The 24458-nt window shown below is 33.9% G+C and overlaps 1 protein-coding gene across 1 annotated transcript; it reads right to left on the reverse strand.

Moving 5' to 3' along the window:
- Nucleotides 1-17591: 17591 nt before the first annotated feature.
- LOC128984424 (uncharacterized) lies at nucleotides 17592-20122 on the reverse strand. Its single transcript, XM_054403743.1, has 3 exons — nucleotides 20037-20122; nucleotides 19135-19356; nucleotides 17592-17756 (listed from the first exon to the last, which is right to left on the reverse strand). Exons 1-3 carry the CDS (start codon nucleotides 20037-20039, stop codon nucleotides 17592-17594), a joined length of 390 nt encoding a protein of 129 aa, XP_054259718.1. The 5' UTR covers nucleotides 20040-20122.
- Nucleotides 20123-24458: the final 4336 nt, after the last annotated feature.

Here is a 24458-nt window from a genome sequence, read left to right on the forward strand (position 1 = left end):
CTACGTAGACTGAAGCTAAATTGGTCTTTATGAAATGTCTGTAAAGTAGAAGTTAGATTTGTTTAGTTGAAATATTAATTAGTTAAGGGATTTTAGCAAGCTAAGAGGGAATTTGAAGTTTTGTAAATTACTACTGTGGGAGTTGTTTTAGGTTCTTAAGAATTTTTCAAAGTTTTAAAGTGTTTTTAGTAAAGAGAGTGTATAAATGTGTATGTATTGGTGAATGTGTGAGTATTTGTGGAAGCAAAAGGTAGTATGAATCTGTATGAATCTAAAATGGAGTCTGAACGTAGTGTATGAGTGGGATTTTAACTAAAGGACGCACAATAACATTTTGATTAATTTTGCACTTGTAAACAGGGAAAATAACACAGAACACAAAACACTTCACACGAAACACACGAGGGAACATAAAAACAGGGAATATAACACACTGGGATAAATAAATTAAGGGAAAACTAAAGAAAAACACAGCACACGAAATCGACATAACTAAACAAAACTGCAGAAGTGGAAGTTTGTTTGTCTGAAGTTGATGTTGGGAGAAGTCAGTGAACTGTGAGCGCCGAGCGGATGTGAAGAGTTCAAATGAGAATTAAATAGGCTTGTTTAAGATCGCTTAAGTAATTGGGGGTTTTAAAGAAAGGTTTTATTTTAAGGTATAATTTTTGTAAATAGGATTGATAATATTTGAATTGTCTTAGGAAAATGAAATGCTTCAAAATGAAAAATTGTGTAAATAGAAGTTGTTGTTTTGAGTAGAGGGTTCTGTAAGGTGCTGTAAACATGTGGAGGCTATTTGAACTAGGAGTTAGTGTTTGTAGAATTTGTTGATAGGTAGCGCTACTTGAAATGTCAAACGGAGATAGGGTTTTATGATTTGTTTTGAAAGGTTTGTTTATGTTCTTTTGTAGAGCTGTTGTTTTAAAAGGAAATGTAAAATTAATTTTGAGAAAGAGTGTATAATTTTGTTTATGTAATTTCAAGTTAAGGAGGGGAAATTCTGTACCGTTGGTAGTTAGTTTAAATTGAAATTAACAAAAAACAATAGTTATTTGTGCAACTAGTGAGAAAAGTGATCAATTGACTCACTCGAGAGAAATCCTTACTAACGAGCCGTAGGCGAGTGAGGAATGGTTTCTCGAGTGAGGCAATTGTACTTTGAACTCGAGTTGCACATTATACTTTTCCTACAGTTACCATAAAACAAATAAATTGGTGAAGAAACATAACCTATTTTTACACATACATTACATACATACATTATTTGTCATGAGAGCCGAAGCCCCCTGACTGCATACCCGGTACCTATCGTGAGACTTACCCGGGCCCCATGATGTAGGCCGAAGCTTGCGCATCAACCTTTAGCACATCATGGGCGGATGACTTAAGGTCATCAGGCTCGCCGGCTGCCGAAGCAGACCCTTCGGAAGGAGGGTTGCCCCTCAATCCTAACCAGGGATTCCGGCTGCTTGTTTAAGCGTCACTCCACCTGGGTTCCACTAGGTCGGGACCTAGAGGTCCATGGTAGAGCGCCCCGACGCATTTAGTGCAAGCAACACTCGGGACCTATCTAATCCCTGACAGGCAGAACCCGCCATCAATAGCCAGGAGGAAGGGGACCTATTTTTACACAGAAGTGAACTTTTAATATAACATTTAACGTGAAGTGACAAATACAACAGTACAATAGCTGACCAGCTGATTTACAGCCAGTGCTGCCAACGTATTTCGCGCGCATACGACGTTGCCTGCATGTTACGCGCTCACTATTTCGTGCCTTCACGTTGAAAATCTGGAGTGAGACAAAGTAATTAGAGTGAGACAATGTTAACATTGTCTCACTGATGAGCGAATTGGCCACTTTGCTTTCTCAAATCAGTGAGAGAACATGTACATTGTTAGGTAACTGTAGGAAAAATCATATTAGTGGATTTTAATTACCTTAATTACCACTGCGTTGCCGATGACCAGATGATTTGGATAGGGGTCCTCGAAACAATTGACCTTTAATGAACGACAAGATATCTTATTGTAATTATGTTAATCTTAATTATGTGAGTGTGAGTCAAATAAGCAAATTTGGTTAGATATTGTATTGAATTTGGATGCAAAGAAACGTAGCCTGGTAGTTACGAGGTAACGAGGTAGTTAAGATGTAAACACTGCTTTTGAATATTTCTTAAATACTATTGTTTATTATTTCAATTTGAACTGTCCTAGAATATCTAAGAAAATCAGGCATGATTATAAGAGTAAATTAAAGAATAAATGGTTTGAAGAATCTCTAAGGAAAATGCGAGATACTGTTATTTTTCTTGCAGATTTAACAAAAATGCCTAATTTAGCAAAGCATGATGATTTAAAGAGAACTCTGTCAGTTTATAGGAAAAAATATAGGACTATGATTAGAGTGGCTAAGATTAATTATAATGAGAAATTTGTTAGCAGTTCAAGGAATACATGTAAGGCTGCTTGGCAAATAGTAAAATCAGAAAGTGGGGATTTTTTCAAACATAATAATACCGTTCCACCTTTTTCAGCAGATGATTTTAATAACCATTACATAGATGTTGGAAAAAAGGTGGTAGAGAAGGCTCATGTTGAGCAAGGTAGGAGTTTGGATTTCTCTAATTTTCTAAATAATGCTAATCGTTCTAGAAATAAATTTTCGTGGAAATTGGTAACAGAGAATGATATGAAAAAAATAATAAGATCTCTTAATCCATCAAATAGTGAAGATGCTTACGGTTTTTCAAACAAAATTGTAAAATTCATAGCTCCTTACATTATGGAACCACTGATTCATCTTGTTAATATGGTGTTTTCTACTTCAACCTTTCCAAATTGCTTAAAAATCAGTAAAACAATCCCTCTTTATAAGAAGGGAGATAAATTTCTTATTTCAAATTATAGACCAATTTCAATGGTTCCAGTGGTATCAAAAATAGTTATCTTAGTGTGGCACTTTTAGACCTCAGTAAGGCCTTCGATTCGGTCTTACATACAATTCTTTTGCAGAAATTAGAATTTTATGGAATAATGGAGCACGAACTAAATTTTTTTGAATCATACCTCTGTGGAAGACTACAATTTGTTAATTTAGGAAAAGATAGGTCAAATTTTAAGGAGGTCCTTGCTGGGGTTCCTCAAGGGTCGGTACTGGGTCCGGTTTTGTTTATTCTCTATATTAATGATTTGCCAAACTCCATACCTTGCAAAACAATTTTATATGCTGACGACACAACCTTCATCTCATCAGCTGACAACTTTTACTCTGCAAACCAAAGCATAGAAAACGCCATTGAATTGGGTAATCTATGGTTTGAAAGTAATTTTCTGGAAATAAATCATGATAAAACAGAAAAAATTTGTTTTACTTTGCGTAATCTTGAAGCAGACAATGCAGTTTCTGTCAAATAACTCGGAATATCCATAGACTCTAAACTCACTTGGGAAATACAAACCAATAATATCATTTCAAAATTGTCAAGAGTATGTTGTTTGATAAGAAAACTTAAAAATTGTGTTTCTAAACCAACACTTCTAATTGTTTATCACAGTTTATTTCACTCACACTTGCTGTATGGCAATATACTGTGGGGTAATAGCTCAGGAGCTCACCGGGTCTTTACATGGCAAAAGAAGGCTCTCAGAATTATGTTTGAAATTCCGGATAGGGTTAGTTGCAAAGCATTTTTTGCTGAAAATAAAATCATGACACTCTCTAATATTTTCATTTTTTACAATTTAGTTTCCGTTAAAGAGAATCTGAATAAATTTGTTCCTTGCAACTCAATCCATGGGTATATCACCAGACAATCAAAAGATTTATATATTCCTCAAGCCAGGCTATCAAAATTTATCAAAAGTTATAAATACTTGCAAATAAAACTATTTAATAAACTTCCAATATATTTTAGAAATCAGGAAAGTATTCATTTGTATAGGTCAAAATTATCAGATTGGCTTACAAGTCGTGCTTTTTATTCAGTTGAGGAGTTTTTGCAGAATGTAGATTTTTCAACGCTTAAATGTGAGGCCAAGCAGTCTTGATGATTCTTTGTTCGTGTTATGGTCTTTTCCCTGTTAATTTCAAAGTTTTTATTATTACTGATGCTTTATCCTTTTAAGATTCTTTTAACTTTATTTTAACATTTTCTGTAGAATATTTAATATTTTATATAACATATGTAACAAAACATGTTGACCTTGTCTATTGTAATGTTTATATTACCAAACGACAATAAAGATATATTATTATTATTATTATTATATTATTTAACCATTGGCTAGACTAAGATTAAGAAAGAGTGTCCAGCAGTTTAAAAGATTTAGTTTGTAGGGTTGGTAGTGGCGATTGATAACCCATTTCAAGTTTTGTCAGTTAAGTTCACTGGAAATATGGTCTACAAATATGTGGTTGCTGTAGAAATTGTAAGTAGTTTTAATATTGTTTAGTAATAAGATTTTAGGAGATTTATTATATACTGCATTTGTAGAAATCATTTTTGGGAAAAGATGTAAAGTAAAGAAAAGTTTTCAAATCAATTTTTAATGCATTTTACAAGAAAAGATAACAAGTAAAGTTTATACAGAGAGTTTTGTTCTAGGAGAGGCACATTTTCACAAGGAGTTGTAAGGATCTTAAATCCACTTTTAATTATTAGAATTTGTAGAGAATAGTTTTTATTGGGTTTGTGTGATGTTTTCAGACAGAAATCAACCACATTGATATTGAGATTGACTTCTTGTTCACCTTCTTATGATTGGTCCCGTAGCTTTTGCACCACTTCTAGTTGCTTTGCATGGTATCTGCTAGTGCCAGTTCTGACCATTAAACCAGTGTCTCTGATTAAAGTAAGATCTTTCCACTATTTTATTATTTAGTACAAGATTTGGGAGTAATAAGACCATAATGGATTTTATTTGGAAAGTGTATTTGGTGTAATTTGAGAACCGTAAAATATATATGTAATTGCCCTACCTTGTCTTTTAATTTATCTCACTTCTACTACCAGCTTGAATTAGATTCATCCTAAATTGAAGTATACTACCTAATTGGCTACATGGTAGGGGTATAAATCTTTTAAACTGCTGGACACTCTTTCCTAATCTTAGTCTAGCCAATGGTTAAATAATATGATTTTGTTTTTTGTTAATTTCAATTTAAACTAACTACCAACGGTATAATTATTAGGTGGCATTAATTTTTACAGGGCTTAAGAATTCAAACCGCTTTAAGTGCATTAATAATACTTTGGCAAAAAGTATCTTGTTTCAAAATTATAGACAGAGTCACGAAATAAGACCGACTTGTTGCTAGCCACTCCCAGGCTGCCTTCTACAAAAATAGCCGGGCAAAATACCCACAATACCTTAATTGCCACCAGTACAAAAGGTTTTTGTGACGAAGTAATCTTATAATTCATTTTGATAACCCCAGGATTGCCTTTTATGACTAATAATGGTAGAAACACATCTTGTCAGACAATCCGGTTGTACACAAAACACGAAACGATAACAGATAAGCCTATCAATTCACACGTGTATATTGCGTGGGCAGGACTGGAAGTAAACTGAATCAGGTTATGACTGAAAGACGTGGTCTCAGGATTGTCGTCTGTGTTATCAAAAGCTGATATTGGACTAATTGTAGTGAGGGAGGAGAGTGTTGAAAATATAATGGGATTCATAATTGAGTTTTCCATTCAAAATATGCTGGATATAAATGATGGTCTCGATTCTACAGTAATGCGCGAAAAGAAATTTCTTAAATACTTTGAGGAGTTTGAAATATATTAATACATAAAACTAGGGACAGCACAAAATCTTTGAGTGAAAACACTCAATTAATTATGAATCCCATTAGTCCAGTCATATAAGGAATTTCCCGGGAAAAAATTCCCGAAGTTTTTTTCTCAGTGGTTTCTTATCTATTTTTTGGCGCTGAATCCGATTTTAAAGTTTGCCACATCGCCAGAGGTGAACTAACTTCAGAAATCGCAAAAAACAAAGAAAATACTGTACTTTTTTTACTTTTTTGCAACTCACAAACGGAGTATTTTTTTGCAATAACTGTCATTTACTAAATTATAGTACACTAAATTTCCTACAATATACGTATAATAACGTTATTTCTACGATGTACCAAACTGACGCTAGGGTGCGCTCAAAATTCATCAATTTTCATCAATTCATCAATTGGAAAACGTAGGAAACACCATTATAAAACCTTAGATTAGACACCCAACGAACTATGTTTGATGAATATTGATTATTTTATAATTATACTAGCAGAGGACCCGTCCTTCGTCCGGGGTTGATGTATGTTTAAATGGTGCTTTTTGAAATCTGACATGAAAAAAGAGTAAAATAAGATTAAATTTCAATAATTGTACCTATCAAAAACTTTTAACTTACTAATTACATAAAAACATTTTCAAACAATAAAACAAATAAAAAACTCGAAGCTTTTACTAAATGATAAAATTAAACATGGACAAACAATAATTTACAACATTTGGTTAATATTACAGTTTGAATTAAATGAAACATGCGATCTTGTTTCTAAAAAGCATTGCTCACTAAGCATTGATTATAAAAATATCTCATTTCATACTATGTGAACAAACAAAAACATCAACACTCTTACTACTAAAACAAACAGAAATATACTTGGCCCTACTATTTATAGCTCCTACTATTCATGCACCAAAGGCAAGTGCATATACATCCCTTTTATCTATGATACAACTTGGGTTTTTATTGTTGTTTTTAAATTGAAATATTTGTATATCAGCTTAGAATTAGAAAATTTAACGTCATTCAAACAATGTTTATGTCGAGGGTAGGTTAAGAGGAACGTGGTTGAAAATATACATGTAATTACAGTACTATGAAACGCTCATAAAAAGTTATTCATTATTAAAATAGAACTAGTGAACCCGTGCGGCTCATCGCGCCGCAAAACAACATATCAATTTCAAAAACAAATCCATCGTGTTATATATTGATTCTAAGTCGAAAATAAAATACAGTAATGAATGAAGCCTTAGATGGAAAGTAGAGAATCCATTTTCTATCCTATTTTATTTACAAAAGTACTTCCTTGAATAACTTACTAAGTTTTTAGTTGTGAAATCAATCACCTTCAGGAAAATTACCCTGGTCAGAATTTTCCGCCATGAATATGGGTTCACACCATCAAAATATGTAGCCCTACTTAAAGCAACATAAAGCCCATGACTGAAAACTGGTCTGGGTAAGAGCAGTGCTACTCTTTTAAGTGATTGCCCTTGTGCTTTATTAAAAAAAAAATATTAGTAAAAATTTCAACTATATATTGAAGTTTAAACCTTACCACCACAGCAGAATACTGAAGCCTAACAGATAGCCTGTGGGCCTCCAGTGTGTAGTTGTCGAGTCGATCCCTCCATAAGGGAAAAGCAAGGGATAGGCTATTGTATCAAGACCTGAACAAAGTGCAGCCAAATCTTCTGGGGTCCCATTTTTAGGATAGGTACACAACAAATAATTTAAAAAAATTTGTATAGCAAGAAACATGAATTAGTAGTATAGGATTGGTTTTGTTTTGATTTATAAATAAATTGTCTGGTAGATCAGCTGTTTCGTGTCAAATTAATGAATGTCAAAGATTTGTGATTTTAAATAGGTATTACAGTAGCCTACGGTTTTGTAAATCATGGTAACTTTTTCTCAACTAAATTTTACTATTCCCAGCTTTAAAATAAAGTAGTATGATCCATTATTAGTATACTTTAATATACATTGGTTACCAAACGTGATAACATTTAATATACGAGTGAAAATTTAAAAACGTACGTTTTCATGTCCCTGGCCTTTTACTTCGTAGATACTGGAATTGTAGTTTATTATTATGTGTTTTTATATTTTTTGGGATGGGGGCAACATGTTACACACATTTATTTAGTTTTAAATAGGTTCTAGGTATTTTTTCGTATTTTTAAAGTCTCGAAATTCACGACCATGACGTGTCCCTAGGGTACATTTTCCAACTTTCACGCTGTTTTTAGACTAATTATTCATGCCGAAATATATAAAGCCATATTTTTATGTCATCAATGGTTATTAAACTTACAAAAAAGGAGCATATTATAATTTTATTGTCATTGCAAACTGACTACCATGACAAAATAAGTCTGTCCCTCGATTTGGCGTCACGACCATTTGGGAAAAATTTTCAACTTTGGAGCACGACAGTGGCAAGCCTGGCGTCGATGGAGTCAGTTGGTTTTAGAGACTAGTTCGGGGTGTACGTCAGGATTGTAGTGCCGGTCATTTCGAGTTGAAAGGAGGAATTACAAGATTAATAAAGGAAAGATTGTGCGTTTTGTAATTTTGGTGTGTCCATGACCGTTCGTAGTCATTCGATGAAGTAGACATGGTGTTAATTTTTGTTTATAAGATATTTCAATTGCTAGATTAACCTAGAAGTCCACTTTGTATCCTCGAACATGAGGTGCAGGGCTACCGCCAGAACAGAGCCAAATAACACGTAATTTCACGACCAAAGTTTCACGACCATCGCGGGTTTTTTCACGACCAATCCAGCCTTATGGATTATATTGTGTTTGGTCGTGACAATAACTTTAATATAATTGTAAATTGAACAGTTTAGTTCAATTGAAAAACATATTTTTATTATAACTAACAGTATAATTGAAGGATTGTTTAGAAATATTTAGATTATTTCAGACAATTCACGACCGTACCGCTTGTCCCTGACCATCACGTTTATGATTTCTATCATAAAAATTTCAAAAATTAAAATATCGTCATATTTCAATGTTTTATACACAAAAGAAGCACACCTATATACAAACATAACGATTTTTCGGGTCTCAGGTAAGTTTTTTCGGAGTTATACAAACTTAAAAAGATTTTATTGGCTTTTTTTCAATTTTTTGAGTTTTTTTATTTTTTTCTAGAAAGACCAAATATACCAAAAGCTCAGTGACCTTTTTATTGTATAATGGTCATAAAAGTAAATTAGTTTATAGCAAAACATAGTTATAAAAATAATATTAACTATTTTTAATATTCATTTAAACGTCCGTTATGGTCGTGACAGGATTTTGTGTTTTTCCACTAAAGATGCTCTTTAAAAAAAAAACTACCAAAGATATTGTGTTACCATGGACATTTTATGAAACTTCAAATGTTAATGAAATAAAAAAACTAATAAAAGTTTTGAAAAAAGGGGAACAAATTTTGCAAAGTACTTTACCTGAAAACGTACGTTTTTAAATTTTCACTCTTACATTAACAGTCATAATAAACACTAATTTTTTATGTAGTAGACTTTGACTATTTTCAACTAAAAACATATGTTTTTATAAATTAAAAATATCTCCCATGTTTTCCTTATGGATAAAAAACTGACTTTAAGGGCCTCTGACACCCTTACCAACGACTTTATCAAAAATCTAATACCGTTGGGCACAACTACACGTTTTAACCTTTATTTTGAGACCTCAAACGTCAAAATCGGGCAAATAATAACGGAGGAGTTCGATTAACAAAAAACGGCTTAGCCTATCTATCTATACTATTATAAAAAAGAGGTGGTTGCTGTATGTGTGTGTATGTGTGTATGGGAAAAGTAAACTCGAAAAATACTGGTCGGATTGGGCTGAAATTTGGCATGATGATAGCTCACATTCCCGATTAACATATAGGCATATTCTTATTTCAAAAATCCTTTCGGGCTCCGCCCCAGTGGCTCTGAAGTTTCCCATGTTAACCTTATGAGAAATGGAATTATTGAATCTTAACAGCTGTTTCAATTAAACAAGTTGGTTCTGTTCTATGATGTTCAATAGCATTAAAGTTACAAGGATTACCAACAGGGTGCAGCACTATTATTTCTTTTACATTTATGACAACAGCTAATTTGCAACCAAAAGGTGAGTGAGCGTAGCGAACGAACTTCAACCTGGAGGCGAGTTAGCGTAGCGAACGAGCTAACCTGAAGGCAAGTGAGCGCAGCGAACGAGCTCCAACCTAAAGGTGAGTGAGCGTAGCGAACGAGCTCCAACCTAAAGGTGAGTGAGCGTAGCGAACGAGCTCCAACCTAAAGGTGAGTGAGCGTAGCGAACAAACTTCAACCAGGACGTGATTGAGCCATGCGAACGAGATAATCTTGAAAATTAAGAAGTTAAACGGGGCAAAGCCCGCGGGTTACAGCTAGTTATATATATAGATGTGAAATCTACAGGAAGTGTCAAAAGTTATAATATAGATAGGTAGTAGGTCTAGCTACCTCTGGATTAGAAAACATCATAACTAACCAATCTATGGGTAGAAATATGAAATTATGATTTTAAAATGTGTGAAAAGAAAATGGTGTGAACAATATTTCTCTTAAAATGGTGAATATATTCAATTAATTATCTCCTTGAGAAAAAGTTTCAATTTTTAAAGTGTGTGCCCTACTCTAAACACATGGTAATTGTAGAAAAATGTTAAAATGATTGAAGTAAATATACACTTTATAATTTCACTATTTTGTACACCAAAATCTTTCAATACAATTATTTACATCAGCAAAATTTTAAATAATTAATTAGGGTTAGATACAGCAACAGACATACAGTCTGACTTATTTCATTAAATCAATAATCAATGAACCATCAAATATAAGAATGAATAAACATGGCACATGATTGTAGAGAATATTATATGCCTATTTATAAGTCAGCTGTGGAATTGTGAATTAATGTGGTTTGACAGTTCAGCTTGTTTACATTTGGGTGGCATAGCAAATTGCAAACATTGTATTTGTTCTCATGGCAGCCATGGAGACCAATCAATATTTACTTTTAAAATCCTCACCTCAGAACTTTTAAACCTAAAGGGGCAAAGCCCACGAATTGTGAATGGTCCTATAATGGTCCTTGGTATGGTAGCTATATTTTTGTAAAATTTAAGCCCAGTTGCTTCAGTAGTTTTTGCGCCTATTAGTAATACACATAACAGACAGAGACCATTAGATTTTTATATAATAGTATAGAAGATGGTACCATTAGGTCACATTCAGTGGTAAAAAAATGTAAGTGAAGTTTATAGTCGGTAACCATAGCATTAAAAGAATAACAAAACAATTTTCAATTTAAACACGTTTTAAGATTATTACTATAAATCAATGGGTCGATTAAAAATATAGTTTAATATGCTGGGGCTGCAGTATAGATACCATTTTCCCCATATATATACATTATATAGATAGTATCATTATAAATGTACACATTATATATACATAAAATAGACAGGGATGTTGACTGAAATGCTGTAGACGAGCTTCTATTTATTAAATTAACATGTAGAACTATAACTTTTATTATCCTATTTTGACCTCACATGCTGTTGAGCTGTTAAGAGTATATTATACCAACTAGAACATTGATTTCAATGTAATTTACACTGTAATTTTTTTGTCATGTTTGTTGAACTAATACCTATTTCATTCAATTATTCTATAAAAGGCTATCGATCATCTTAACAAATATAAATTTACAATGTTAATAAAATATCCCTCATTGATGTTTGCATTAAAATGTTTTGTTTGGTTGAGAACACAGAGATGAAGTAACATTTATTTTATTGACATAAATTAAGTTTATAATATAAAATACCAATTTAACTTAATATTTTTAACAAGAAATCCGAGAAGTTTAAATAATGAATATACAGTCACACATCTATTCTAGTGTTTTAGCCACCACAGTAGCGTTTCAGTTGTTCACTCTCAGCAGCGTCAGTTAGTGAACCCCCTTTCCTAAGGATCAGGTTGGCAAACTCATCGTCATTACAGATAATGGTACCCGACTTTCCCAAAGAGAGACGTACCTGCTCTAGAGCTTTGGCTTCAAACTGGGACATCAGTGTGGACAGATTCATCTTGAGCAAGACGTCGACGAAGCCAGACAGATTATCGAGACTCTTGTTGTTCTCATTCATCAGGTGAGTTTGGCGGTATTCTAGTCTCTTCACGTTAAAATCCTTAATTCTAACCAAGCAATCTTTCTGGTAGAGCTTACTAAACAGTGTCGTAAATTTTGGTACTCGTATCACAACTTCGATTTCATTTTCACCTAGTACTACGTCGAGAGCGCCTTTCAAGTGTGCAAAATGCAGTATTTGGAAGTAGAACACATCGTAATGAACATGAAGATTATTGAACACATACGTAACTTGGATATCCACTGAGTCTTCATTTGGTACTATCTTGGTTTCTCCATGTTTTATACTTCTCAATCCACTTGCGGTTCCTCGAGACATGCACAAGTATTGAGCTTTGCCGTAGGCCACCTCCACTGGGGCTATAAGTTGCGAATTGGCAATTTCTTCAGACATCAATTCAGTTAAAAATGTAACAATTTTGTTAAAAGTTGTATCTTTACTTACAGTACTTGGTTCACTTTCAATATATGACTGACTACTAGTATCATCATTTTTATGTTGATTTACATTACCAAATCCAAATAACAACTTGATTTCCTCCCCAACAATCTTCAAATTCTTTCCAAGGGATATGAGTTCAGTTTTTAGATCATAGATAAAATCGTCTTCATCGACATATTTAACGTCTTCTAACTTTTCCTCTGACTCAGCTTTAGCAAAAAGAACACACATCAAGAATAGCATTGAGATGTTACCTACAATTGCTCTCATATTGTATGTACTTGTGGCACATTGTAATTGCTTATGTGTTGAAGCAGATGTAGTTTAATTTGTGGTCTGCACAATGTGATTAATGCATTCAGATCTCTAAGCTTGAATAATTTAACTAAAGGTTACTATATTTTTATGACAACTCTAATTTTTCATCCTTCTTACTGATCTTATAGATTCTTCATGAAAAAGGATTTTTCAAAGTTATTATTGTACTCTAACAAGATAAAGTGTGCTTTTTCAGTGTATGTTTACATCATTTTTTACAGCATTACATAATGCTTTTGCAGACATTCATCTCACCTTTTACTTCAAAAGTCATTATTGTTTCTAGTAAAAATGGTTTTAAAAGGAATCCTTCAGCATTTGAGTTTTGTTTTTTTGAATTTGAACATTTATTTGTTTTCATTTATCCTATTTATTAGTATTTTCAGTGAAACAGGGTTCGAATCATTATCTCCATTGTTACTGACCGTTTGTTTTGACCTTATCATTTACATTAAATTTACTATCTTGAATGTTCTCCTACATTTAGTTAAGATACACTTCCACAACCCCCTCCCCCCTCATATAGTGATGGTTATAATTGAGTGTTCAGTGTTGTGTCTTTGCTCATCTGACAATATTTCACATGGTGGTCAGCAGGGATGTCGCCTATGTGTCAACATTGTGCATAGAAATACTGTTTCTAAGGTTTGACAAGTAGAATACAATAATAATACCTCTCTTTCGTTCTCAAGCACTATTAAAAATATTTCCCTTTATTATTGATAATTTGGATAAATAATTACTTGATAAATCTGTAGCCTAGTTGGTCGGATCTTGATAAAATCCACAATTTATTGTTTGCATTCGACAGATCATAATCAAGAAAAGGTCTAAAAGTTATTTTCATTACATCCATGTAACGTGTATTGTTAGATTGTAAGTATTCTGAATATCAAGGGGAAAAAGAATTGTTTTTTTAAAACTTTGATTGTTTATTTTTATTCCAAAGATTTTGCAGCTTGTAAACCTTGACAAATCCTGTATTTGATATTGTGAAGAAATAGAAGCCACGAACAATAAAGTGGATCCTTTGAGATATGATGACAAATTAAATTTGCCAGCTACCAATCCCAGCGGACTTCTAAGGTCGGATTGTTGCCTCTCGTAAATGTCAGTGATAACTTAGACTTTTATTTTGATACTATATCAAAGATATTATCAAGTTTCTTAACAAAATATAACAACTTATAGATTTAATCAACACAATTAGTAGTGTTTAAGCTAAAAAATTAAAATCTTTAAAATCTTAAAATTTTAGTTTCTATATTTTTAAATTATACGTTTTACACTTTAAAATACAATATGAAGTGTTAAATTGTCATTTTTATCACAATAATAATTTTGGAATTAGAAGTGCTCTACTACTGAGGTCTTGATTACATAAACCAGTAACAATTGAATCAAAGTGAATAACTGAAAAATGTTATCTGTACCATCTTCTAAAAGACGCATGTAGTATTTTTATGAAAGTACATTTACATATAATGATATAAACATTTTTGAGATTCCTGATAGAACTTTTTTTTAAATGACCGTTAGGTAAGTGTGTCGTCAATAGACCTTGAAATTACTTATAACATAACCAAAACCAATATTGTAGATAGTGTACCCTAGTATAGTTTATATGAGTACCTAGGTATAATAACTAGGTACAGAAATAACAAAATTATTAGAACAAGACCACGGTTTGGACCGTTCCCCTTAAAAACGTAAAAATTGCCATGGTGTATGAAATACATATAAAATAACCATTTTCTAAATCCGAAATAGTAAAACTCCACTCGGAATTAATCATAAATTTTGAAGTAAATCCTTCTACGATGTAATTTCACAACCAAGGCTGTGGAATGTCAATTTACAAGCACTTGTTTCGGTAATTGAGTTTGTTCCCCTGACAAGGGAGAGAGTGGGGGGGGGGGGTTTACGTGACAGGGGGAGGAAATCACACCGTTGGAGCAACAGGCGCTTGGCTGTCTCATGATGATGTAAAACATCGAGGAAAATTGAAAAAAATATATAATAAATTTTGAAATACCCAAATTAAAACTGTGTTAATTTGTTACTATGGTCAACACTGTATATAGAGTAAAACCTCATTAACTCAACACCCGCTAACTCAATACCCACTAACTCGACAGTATGTGTAACTCAACAGTCAACAGCTGTTAAGGACTGTTCACACCGGCGTAGCCAGACGTATTAATACTTTTTAGAAATACGTAGCTGACGTAGCTCTTAATGTAATTCATAGAGAGTGTTCACACCGGCGTATTAATACGTGAGCTACGGAAGCTACGGCGCTGCCGCTACGCCGGCTAGCTACGCGTAGCTCGCATAGCCGAATACGCGCATGCGCACTAGCACACCGGGCTGTTCTCCACCACCCTCCCTACACCTCATAATTAATTTATTAGTGGTAAATGTTGGACTATAACATAAACATTCACTAAAAAAATTATTAAATCGCATTAATCTATTACATTCAGATTAGACTATAACATAACAATCTTAAGACAACTTTATATGATCAATTTAATACTTCATCATACGATTACCTAATGTACACTTTTTTTTGTTTATGCTTGCAAATTTCCTGATAAAAAACAATGTCTCTCTTAATATGGTTTATTATGGTTCATATAGTGGGCTGACATTTTTGAAACATTAATGAATTATATCTAGACATAGGTCTTACTTACACCATAGACTATTTTATTATGTAATCCTTATGGATGAGCAAAATTATTGCATGCTTTCTGTATATATTTTTTAATATTATAATACAGCGCAAATCTTATAGCCTACTATATACGGCCTAAAATTAGAGTGAAATATTTTTGTCAACATTAACACATTAATCAACAGACTTTTCATGGTACTATAAAAGCTGCAATTAAACCGTGGCAATCTTAACTGAAATTCATGAAACACTAATGAAAATAAACAATAAATTAACAAATATAAACAAAATGTAAAATAATATAATGAAATAAACAAACAAAAGCCGGCTACGTAGCCGTCAGACGTAGCTGCGGTGTGAACAGTGCACGGGCGACGTATTAATACACCAAATACGTCTGCAGACGTCTTGCTACGCCGGTGTGAACAGGCCTTTAGGGCAGACGTAAAATAAAGCATTTTTTCTGAAATGAGTAGGGTTAGTAAACAAATTTGCAATAAGAGTCAAAGTAAAATTTATTTATCTTGTGTATACATAAATAGTGTTCACAAAATAAGGTGAAATACAGTAGCCTACAGTAAACCTTTGATAGTTCGATACTCCTTGCCCGTGTCGAACTACAATGACTCCTTGTAGTTCGACACGGGCTGAGCTATTTCGTATTTAATGGTTACTATTGTGATGTAAGCTGTCTTGGCCATTAATTTGTCATTTATTGTTGACTTGAGACTTACCTAATGAACAGTGAAATTGTTAAGCTTATTAGTATTTACAGTTTGGGTGAATTCTGTAGAAAACTTGTGTTTTTACTTTCCTGTACTTTAAGTGTCCTCCATTTACTCCCTATAGTTCGACATTTCGATCGTTCTACTGTAGTAAGAATCTCATGGTAAATTACATCACAGCTCTCATTAAAGCTATTTAAAAGTTAATTTAAATAATCTATTTATCAACTTATTAGCATTAACTTACTGAAAAACTAAACAATAGAGAACTAAAATCAACAATAATAATATGGGATTATGTATATTTTTAAAGTTTGGTTGCTATTGAGTTTATTTTGCCAATAAATAAATAAATAACCCATCGGAAAAAACCACAAACACAGGGAAAAGTGTCGTTGGCTTTATGTTTCTAGGGTTCTACAATATTGTGAAATTTTTCCTTGCCCAAAACCTTCTTATGAATAGATTTACCTCTAGATGATGTGTTCTCTGAACCCGGGGGGCTTGGCATCATCATTGACTATTGGATACTGAAGTTGTATTAATAGTCAAAGGTATCATCAAATAGCTCAAAGCAATTGGTGATATCGGGATTTGAACTGAGGCCCTTCGCTCTAATCACTAACCCAGCTTCCTCCCTCATAATGTGTACGGAAATACATCTTTACTGAAAGTATGATAACTCAATTATCTTAGTTCTGTTGCAGTCAAGTGATATTATCAAATATTTTGAAACTGTTTTAAATATTCTGTTTCATAAAGCTAGAGTTCAGTATAGAAGTTATAAAAGAGATTGTTACAGGTGCAAAAACATATACTAAAAGTAGTTTCAACTTTTTATGTTACTTACACTGTGCTTTAAAAGTATTAAGGTCTTCAGCACTTGAATGTTCTCAAAGTAGTATAAAGTGGCAAAGAATGCAATGTGTGACAAGTGTCCTGACATGGATTTATTATTCATTTTCAATATTGTGAGTGCATGCAAACCCAGTGGTATTAGCTTGTGGCTCGAGTGCAATTTATTCCTATAGCTTTCAGCGCAGCTTAAACATAGTGTGAAACCAATGGATACAAAACTTTTTAAAATTGAGTGCATGGACTTTTTTAATAAATATTTATTTATTTGTTGATTTATTTATGTTTTGAACTGAATGACGAGACAATTTGATTCGTAGTTTTGTATTTTGGTTTGGATCAAACACTTAATTACATATTTTTGTGATAAATTATGCTTAGTGTTCACCAAAGAGAGAAATATTTTTTTAAACTGATCCACAGTTGTATTTAAGATATAGATTGTTAACCAATACTTTTTATTTTTTAACATTATTGCTAAAACTGACACAAATTAGGCGTACAGTTTCAAAACACTTGGTTGTGAAAACATTATTTTATTTTATAGAAAACATAACAACTTTCGACTACCCTGATGTGGAAGGCCTATCATTTTTAGAGAGGGGGCTGAAAGTGAGGCACTGTAATTGATAGCCATATTTGTGGAAGGAGGACTTTGGACTCAACAACCTGTGCTGAACTGTAGTGACTGAGTTGGAATAGTCAACTTTTGTCTGGCCAAGTCTTTGAGGCTGAAAAATACAGGTTCCCTATGAAAATAGTTACAATAATAAAAAAAGTTTATAATGTCACTGTCACAAACAACAATCAGTCAGATATTTATGGTTAGCTTTCGTTGCTCAAAAATTATCCTCTGTCAAACCCTCAACGTGTGTTTAACCAACCAGAGACACCAGTTAACAGGATACCATGAATTTATTCTCATATCATAGGAAGTACATTTTTTGTAAGGATATACTTATCGTGTACATTATTATATTGAGTGGCTGTTTCTAGCACCCACCAGAATGTAAAATTCCCCTCTAAAAAAATTAAAACCAAGATGCCAGAATATCATTATCATTACATTTTAGATAGCAATTGTGTACTTTCAGCTTCATATTCAGCAAGATGTAGAATGAATTGGGATCACTTAATTGTGGCTTAGTTACTGACCAAGACCACTTGTTCTTTAGCTAGGACAATTTATTTAAAGCCTAATGATCCAGGACAGCTGGGCCCAGTTTTGAACCGGGCTGGTGCATCTGAACAAATAAATGAGGACATTGCATGAGGACAGGTCCCTGGATCAGATGTCTCATCAATGGCTGAAACTCAAACAGTGTGTCCTATAGGGAACGCTTTATGATCATTACCAGGTCAGGTGGTTGACTGTACTCTAAAACTAGAAGAAGTAAATAGGATTAGCTAGTGCTAGCATAGACTTTTCCCAGGACAGAACTGGTGATCCTGTGACAAGACTACACAAGTAGACCTCTCATCCCATTGTAAAATCTGGCGCTTGTTTATGATTGGATCGTTTTATTTGGTCAAACAAAGTTTTAAATCACTTTAAATGTCAAAAAACAAAAAGTAAACAAAACCTTGCCCCTAAAAGCAATGAACAGAATCAACATTAGTTTTGTCTTCAGCTGATCCATAAGGATGACAAATCTACTATAAGGGAGTATGTTTAATCTATAGTGACAACTAGAAAAACTATTTTTAAAGAATTTAAATTGTCAACACTGGTTTTGGTTGAGTGCAACTCAACTGCTGAAAATTTAAGTGAGAAGAGCTGAAACTCAGTGAGTCTCATTGTGAAAGTTTATCCTTGACATTAAGAGCATTGCCAGGTGGGTCATCTGGACTTCACAACCCAGTTGAAAGCAGCTAACTTGGATCAGTAAGCAAGATTGGGCTTTGTAACAGTAAGCGGGATATTTCTTTCTGGAACTTGCTATTTCGTATATCTTTCTTTTAATTTTAACAAATTGACAGTTCACTTGAGTATGGATGTAAAATATTGTAAATAAAGTCAGTACCATAAGTATCATACCCTTACTATACAATAGTAGCTGAGTAAATTCCAAGGATTGCGGTTAAACTATCTATGAAACAATAACTAACCTTGATAGGTTTACGCCGTGTCACACTGTCCATGGTGTTGTAATATTCCCTGTAAAAGTTTGCCCGAGTCAGACCAAGACTTCTCGTCTGCTGATTCTCCAGGGAGGCGAGTTGTGTTCTCCAAAATCTGTCAGACTCGTCTAGCAGGTCCAAGGTATGGTGTGCTGACAACACATGCTCGGCTATTCTAGTTTGCAGCTCAGTAAATGCCGACCTTCTCATCTGGGGCAAACATATAACGATAACACTAGACTCAACAATCAATTTTTATAATATTTGCACCTGGAGCATATAGGCTTAGTTAAGTCCTGCTAAGGATGTTTAGTTTGGACTGAACCCAGAGTTAATATTAAACAGAATTTTGTCATACATTGCCGGATATTGACTTTATGAGGTGTATTTAGTGTTAGGTATGTAAATTGAAGATTAAATAAAGGATACATTATGTGGATGCACTGCAACTTGATTTACACTGAATTCTGACTATGGTCTGTGCTAAAATTAATATTAAACTTATCTTAAAACCAATTTTACTCTACATTGTTTAGCAATTAATTACATTGCAGCAAATACTATTCAAGATTTTTCAGCGTAGAAGTTTTTCTCATTAAAATAATTTATTTCAAAGGTGTTGGTAGTTTGGTAGGTATGGTAGTTTCCTACTTAGAATATTATGTGTTTGAAAGAGATTTATGATAAATAACTTCATGAAAATATTGTCAATTAATGTCTTCCTCAGTTACAATGAAATTTTAAGTGTTGTACAAATATTAGATACCTACCGGTATACAGTATTAGAAAAACCAGATTTAACTATATGTATTTTTTAGGAAGTTTTCCTTTGCTAGAAACTTTCTTATATGAAAATAGTCAATATATCTTCTTATTAAATAATCACTAACCATTATGTGACACTGGGATTTATATAATAATAATAAAAATATGTAAAAACTACTTTAACATATACGGTCAAAAACAAGCATATCACACAATAATTCAATTTCGGATTAACTTAACTAAGTCTTTGAAACCATAGAAACATTTTAGCGAATTTCCCAGTTTAGTTGTTTGTCGAAGTATTGATTAATCTAAAAAGAAGTCAACTATGGTAAAAAATATTCATACCAAGTTTTAAAGAGCAGATAAAAGATGCTGGCATTATTTATAAGTGTATACAGATGATATCAAAGGAACGGCCCAAACCCTGGTGTTGTAAATATATAATGTTGAATTTCATTAATTGGCCCCAATGATAAATAATATCTGGGTCCAGAAGCAACAACTTTTGGGATCGAATCAGTAACTTTCAGATCTGAAGACAATCACTATAATTACTCACCTACTCCAAAAGTTTATGTACTTAACGGTGGAGACAAAAACCAATAAAGTATGTAACATGTTTCAATGTCTATATCGTAGGTGATTTTTTTTCTGTGTTCAGTGATTAATTGTTTGTGCTCTCGATGTGGATAATGTGATGCAGAAAGTTGAAGATGCTTTTAGCTGGAGGCAAGCCGTCGTCAACTACCAACACTATACATCAATGCATATCCCCAGCTCATCCATATGCAGCGCTCTCTCTAATGTATGGGCCTGGTTAGCATAACCCTGTTGTTACGGAGTAATATAAGACAGATGTGTAGAGTATTGCACGGAGAAATACTACAGGAAACTGTGAAGAAATACTGTAGGAAACTACATATTGAGAACAGAAGTTTTCAAATGAGAAACTGCTAATTATTCATTTAATTATCACAGTATTTTTTTTCATCATACTGTCCGGAAAAGATCAGCTTTAGTTCTCTAAATCGTCTGAAAAATCATAGTTTTCGAGTAAATCAAAAAGAGTACAGGAAAAAAACATATGGTACATTTTTAGGTTCGCTAGCCTCAAAATTGGTTTATGGCACATTATGTTGTTTACTATTTGAAACACACATGAAAATGCTGCTAATCACATGATATGTTTGTAAACAACAGAAATGTAAACACTCGACTTTGTACAACCTCAAACTTTGTGGTCTAATTTCGTATTGATTAGAAGGTTATGTCCACAGGATGATAAACATAATTGCTTATCACATGGAGCGAAAGTGTCTCATTGCTCAACAAAAAGATCCACTTTTGCTCTTATTGATGAAATACACTACCCTTCCATTAAAAATGTTAAATTGTGGCATATAGTTTTAAGCTTAGTACAAATCATTGTGGAGAATGGGTATTTGTACTTGTGCAGTTTAATTATCAGACCTTTATACACATAAACTTACAATCCACCCATCAAAATTTTACAACTTTCTAGTATTTGCATTGTAGATAAAATTGAATGAGGCGGCGGCACTCAAGGTGTAGGTAGGCTACTTAATGAGGTATACTCTAGGTCCCGGTCCCGTCACGTCAACCGAGGCTTATTGTGCATGCCCCTAACTAGGTGAACCTATACCTGTGTCCTACACCAGGTCCAGGACCTTTTGCCTAATGTTAGTGTCTGGTTCATCATCTAGCTACTTTTGACCAAACAGGGCCCTTCTCTTAGCACCAAGTAGGTGCTAGTAGCACCAAGAGGGTGGAGTGACCGTTTAATTTCCATGGCGCTTAGGGTCTTTCGTCATGACATCCGAACCCACAGTTGGGCCTGGTATTCCTCTTTCCTCTGGTCTTTGGGACTTTTTCTTTTTCCCACTGTGTCATTTGCAAGAGGGGCCTTGCTCTGGATGAGCTAAACCCTAAAAGGTTTTTATCTTATTGAACCAATGATGCTCACTGATAATTGTGGTTAGAATGAATTATTTCTAGAATGTTAATTTTCTTTTACTATGTAATTTTGTAAGGAATAAACATCATCATTTCAATGTTGGTAATTGCCAGTTGTGGAGTTGGGTTTTGGTAGGCTTCTGGCTTTCTAGAAACCACAAAGCTCCCACGATTGAAGTAGGAGTTATGAGGGGTTATGAAGGGTTCCCATAAAAGGCTGAAGGTTGAGCACAGACAGAGCCACGCATGCCTGGGTAAGGCTAGTTACTGTAGGAGAGTGCCTGCTATCCTGGAGGCTCCGTACGCACCACCAGTCCGGTGGTATTGATCTCTTCGGCACTTGTTACTTGACACCACTGAGGATTCGCTGAGACAGAGACAAAAAGAGGGGAGAAGGAAAGAAGAGTTCTTTGATAGGAAAGCAAATCAGAAAGGACATCCATCAAAAGATGAAGCATGCTGGTCATAAAACCCAGAACGAAGATGAGGAGGGATCTTGGGGTTGGCTAGGGTGCCTCAGGGTCTCCAGCCCACAAGAGGACTCCCAAGGAGTTAAAAGGCAACTACCTCTGAGGAGAGCTGCTAGTAATCTAGTCTGGTTTAATAAAATAAGGATACTACCAATTTATATAAATGCTTACTTGGAACTTTATTACTGAAACTTTCACTGACATTGCATTAAAGAATGTATAGTGATACATTTATCAAAAAGGTATTTTTTTAAATAAAAATTTTATGTTCTTGGTGCAATTAACAAGTTACTAAGATGTTGAGTGTGAAAACAGGCTCTTCAATGAGTTCCCATATTGAATTGCATATCCTGTATCATTAAGCCCAGGACCATTGTTGAAGGAAGTTAGGTCCAACTAACACACATAATTGTGACGGTATTTTAGATATGTTTTACTTTTCAAGGTAGTCAAGTAGTTATAATGCTTGCCTTTAGATATAAAGGTTTCTGGTTCAATATGGAGCAAAATAAATTCTTGACCCGGATGCTATTATTCATTGGGATATGGATTACTTATGCTTTTAACAAATGGTCGACTTTAGATAATACAATGACCAGAGTTTGGTTTGGACCGGCCCTTCAAAAACCGTAAACAATTCCAACGGAACGGAAAAACGCATGTTGTTTACTTAACAGTGGTAGCACTCTTATTCGCACTTCCTCTCTATAAGATCTCCGATTTCTTCAACATCCCAAAAGAAACGGTTAATTTTTCAATGTAAGTAACTAAATGTTTTCTTTAGTTAGTTTAGACTACTACTAGTAGTGCACTTGACGGCTATATTGGCTTGTTAACTCACCCCATCTAATTGAGTCTAAAGACTATTGGATTCTTTAGCTAGGACTATTTTTTCATTAAAAAACCCCTAGGATCAGTTTTGACCTTGAGAAAGTATCATTAGGACAAAAGAGATGACAAAGACTTCTTAAATGAAACCAGTTACACGATAGATTTGAAATGAATGGCAAAAAACTAAGATATAAATAATGCAAAATCGTACATTAGATTCTCACGTTGTTTTTTAATGTAATATTATTAGATATATGATACCCTTAACAAGGTTTTGCCTGAGTAATATTAGACCTGCCTCTGATTAAACTAAGTTGACTTAATTTTGACTTAATTTTACCATGACTTGACTTATCTCCTTTCACTCCTGCACCGAGCATAGGGCCTCCACAAAACAACACCATCGGACTCGGTTGGCAGCCAAGGCTCTCACTTCCCTCTAGTTTTTCCCTGCATCTTTTATTTCTTCTTTTATAGTTCTTCTCCAGGTAGTTTTATAGGCCTTCCTCTTCGTCTATGCCCCTGGGGATTCCAGCTCAAGGCCTGCCTCTCTACAGCATCTGGATCTTTACGAAGAGTGTGTCGTGTCGTGTCCAATCCATCGCCACTTGTGTTTTTTAATCTGTGTTCTTCATCTGTAGCTTTCCACAGCTCTCTGTTTTTAATAACCTCGGGCCAGTAAATCTTCAGTATTTTTCTCAAACTTCTGTTGATGAAAATTTTGAGCTTTTGTGTCAACGATGAAGATACACACCAAGTCTCACACCCATATAGCAACACAGACTTGACGTTGCTACTAAATATCTTCAACTTGGTTCTGGTTGAAACATCCCGAGCCTTCCACATGAGGATACAGCTGTACAAAAGCAACATTAGGTTTAGTAATTCTTGACATTACATCTTCATCAGCTCCGGCTCTTCTTGTTAAGACATTTCCTAGATATGTAAATCCGTCCACCTCTTTGATTTCTTCATCTGACATTCTGAAACTGTTCTTATTCGCTACATTTATCCTCATTGATTTTGTTTTCTTTAAATTTACCATGAAACTGTCAGCAATGTCCCTGATGATTCCCAATAATATCACTAAGGCCATAAAACAAGCCTAGGTACTATTTTGGACTGTTGTAGTTAAGGCTCGTACCTTAAATTTTCTACTCGTGTCTTTAACACTATTTACGCGAGTTGCGTACACTACTTAAAACTACGACGTTTTTAATTAGGCCTACTATTAATCACTACTCAAAACTTCTAAGAGAAGTTGTTTTA

This window comes from Macrosteles quadrilineatus, unplaced genomic scaffold (assembly GCF_028750875.1).
Source record: "Macrosteles quadrilineatus isolate MER2022 unplaced genomic scaffold, UCM_ALF_1.0 Scaffold_2__2_contigs__length_208266976, whole genome shotgun sequence".
Classification (NCBI taxonomy): domain Eukaryota; kingdom Metazoa; phylum Arthropoda; class Insecta; order Hemiptera; family Cicadellidae; genus Macrosteles; species Macrosteles quadrilineatus.

Bases quoted from the DNA above. Each gene is read 5' to 3' on its own strand.
- LOC128984424 (XM_054403743.1), bottom strand. The intron at 17,757-19,134 runs GTTAGTTATTGT...TGTATTTTTCAG, and splicing joins CACGGCGTAAACCTATCAAG to CCTCAAAGACTTGGCCAGAC.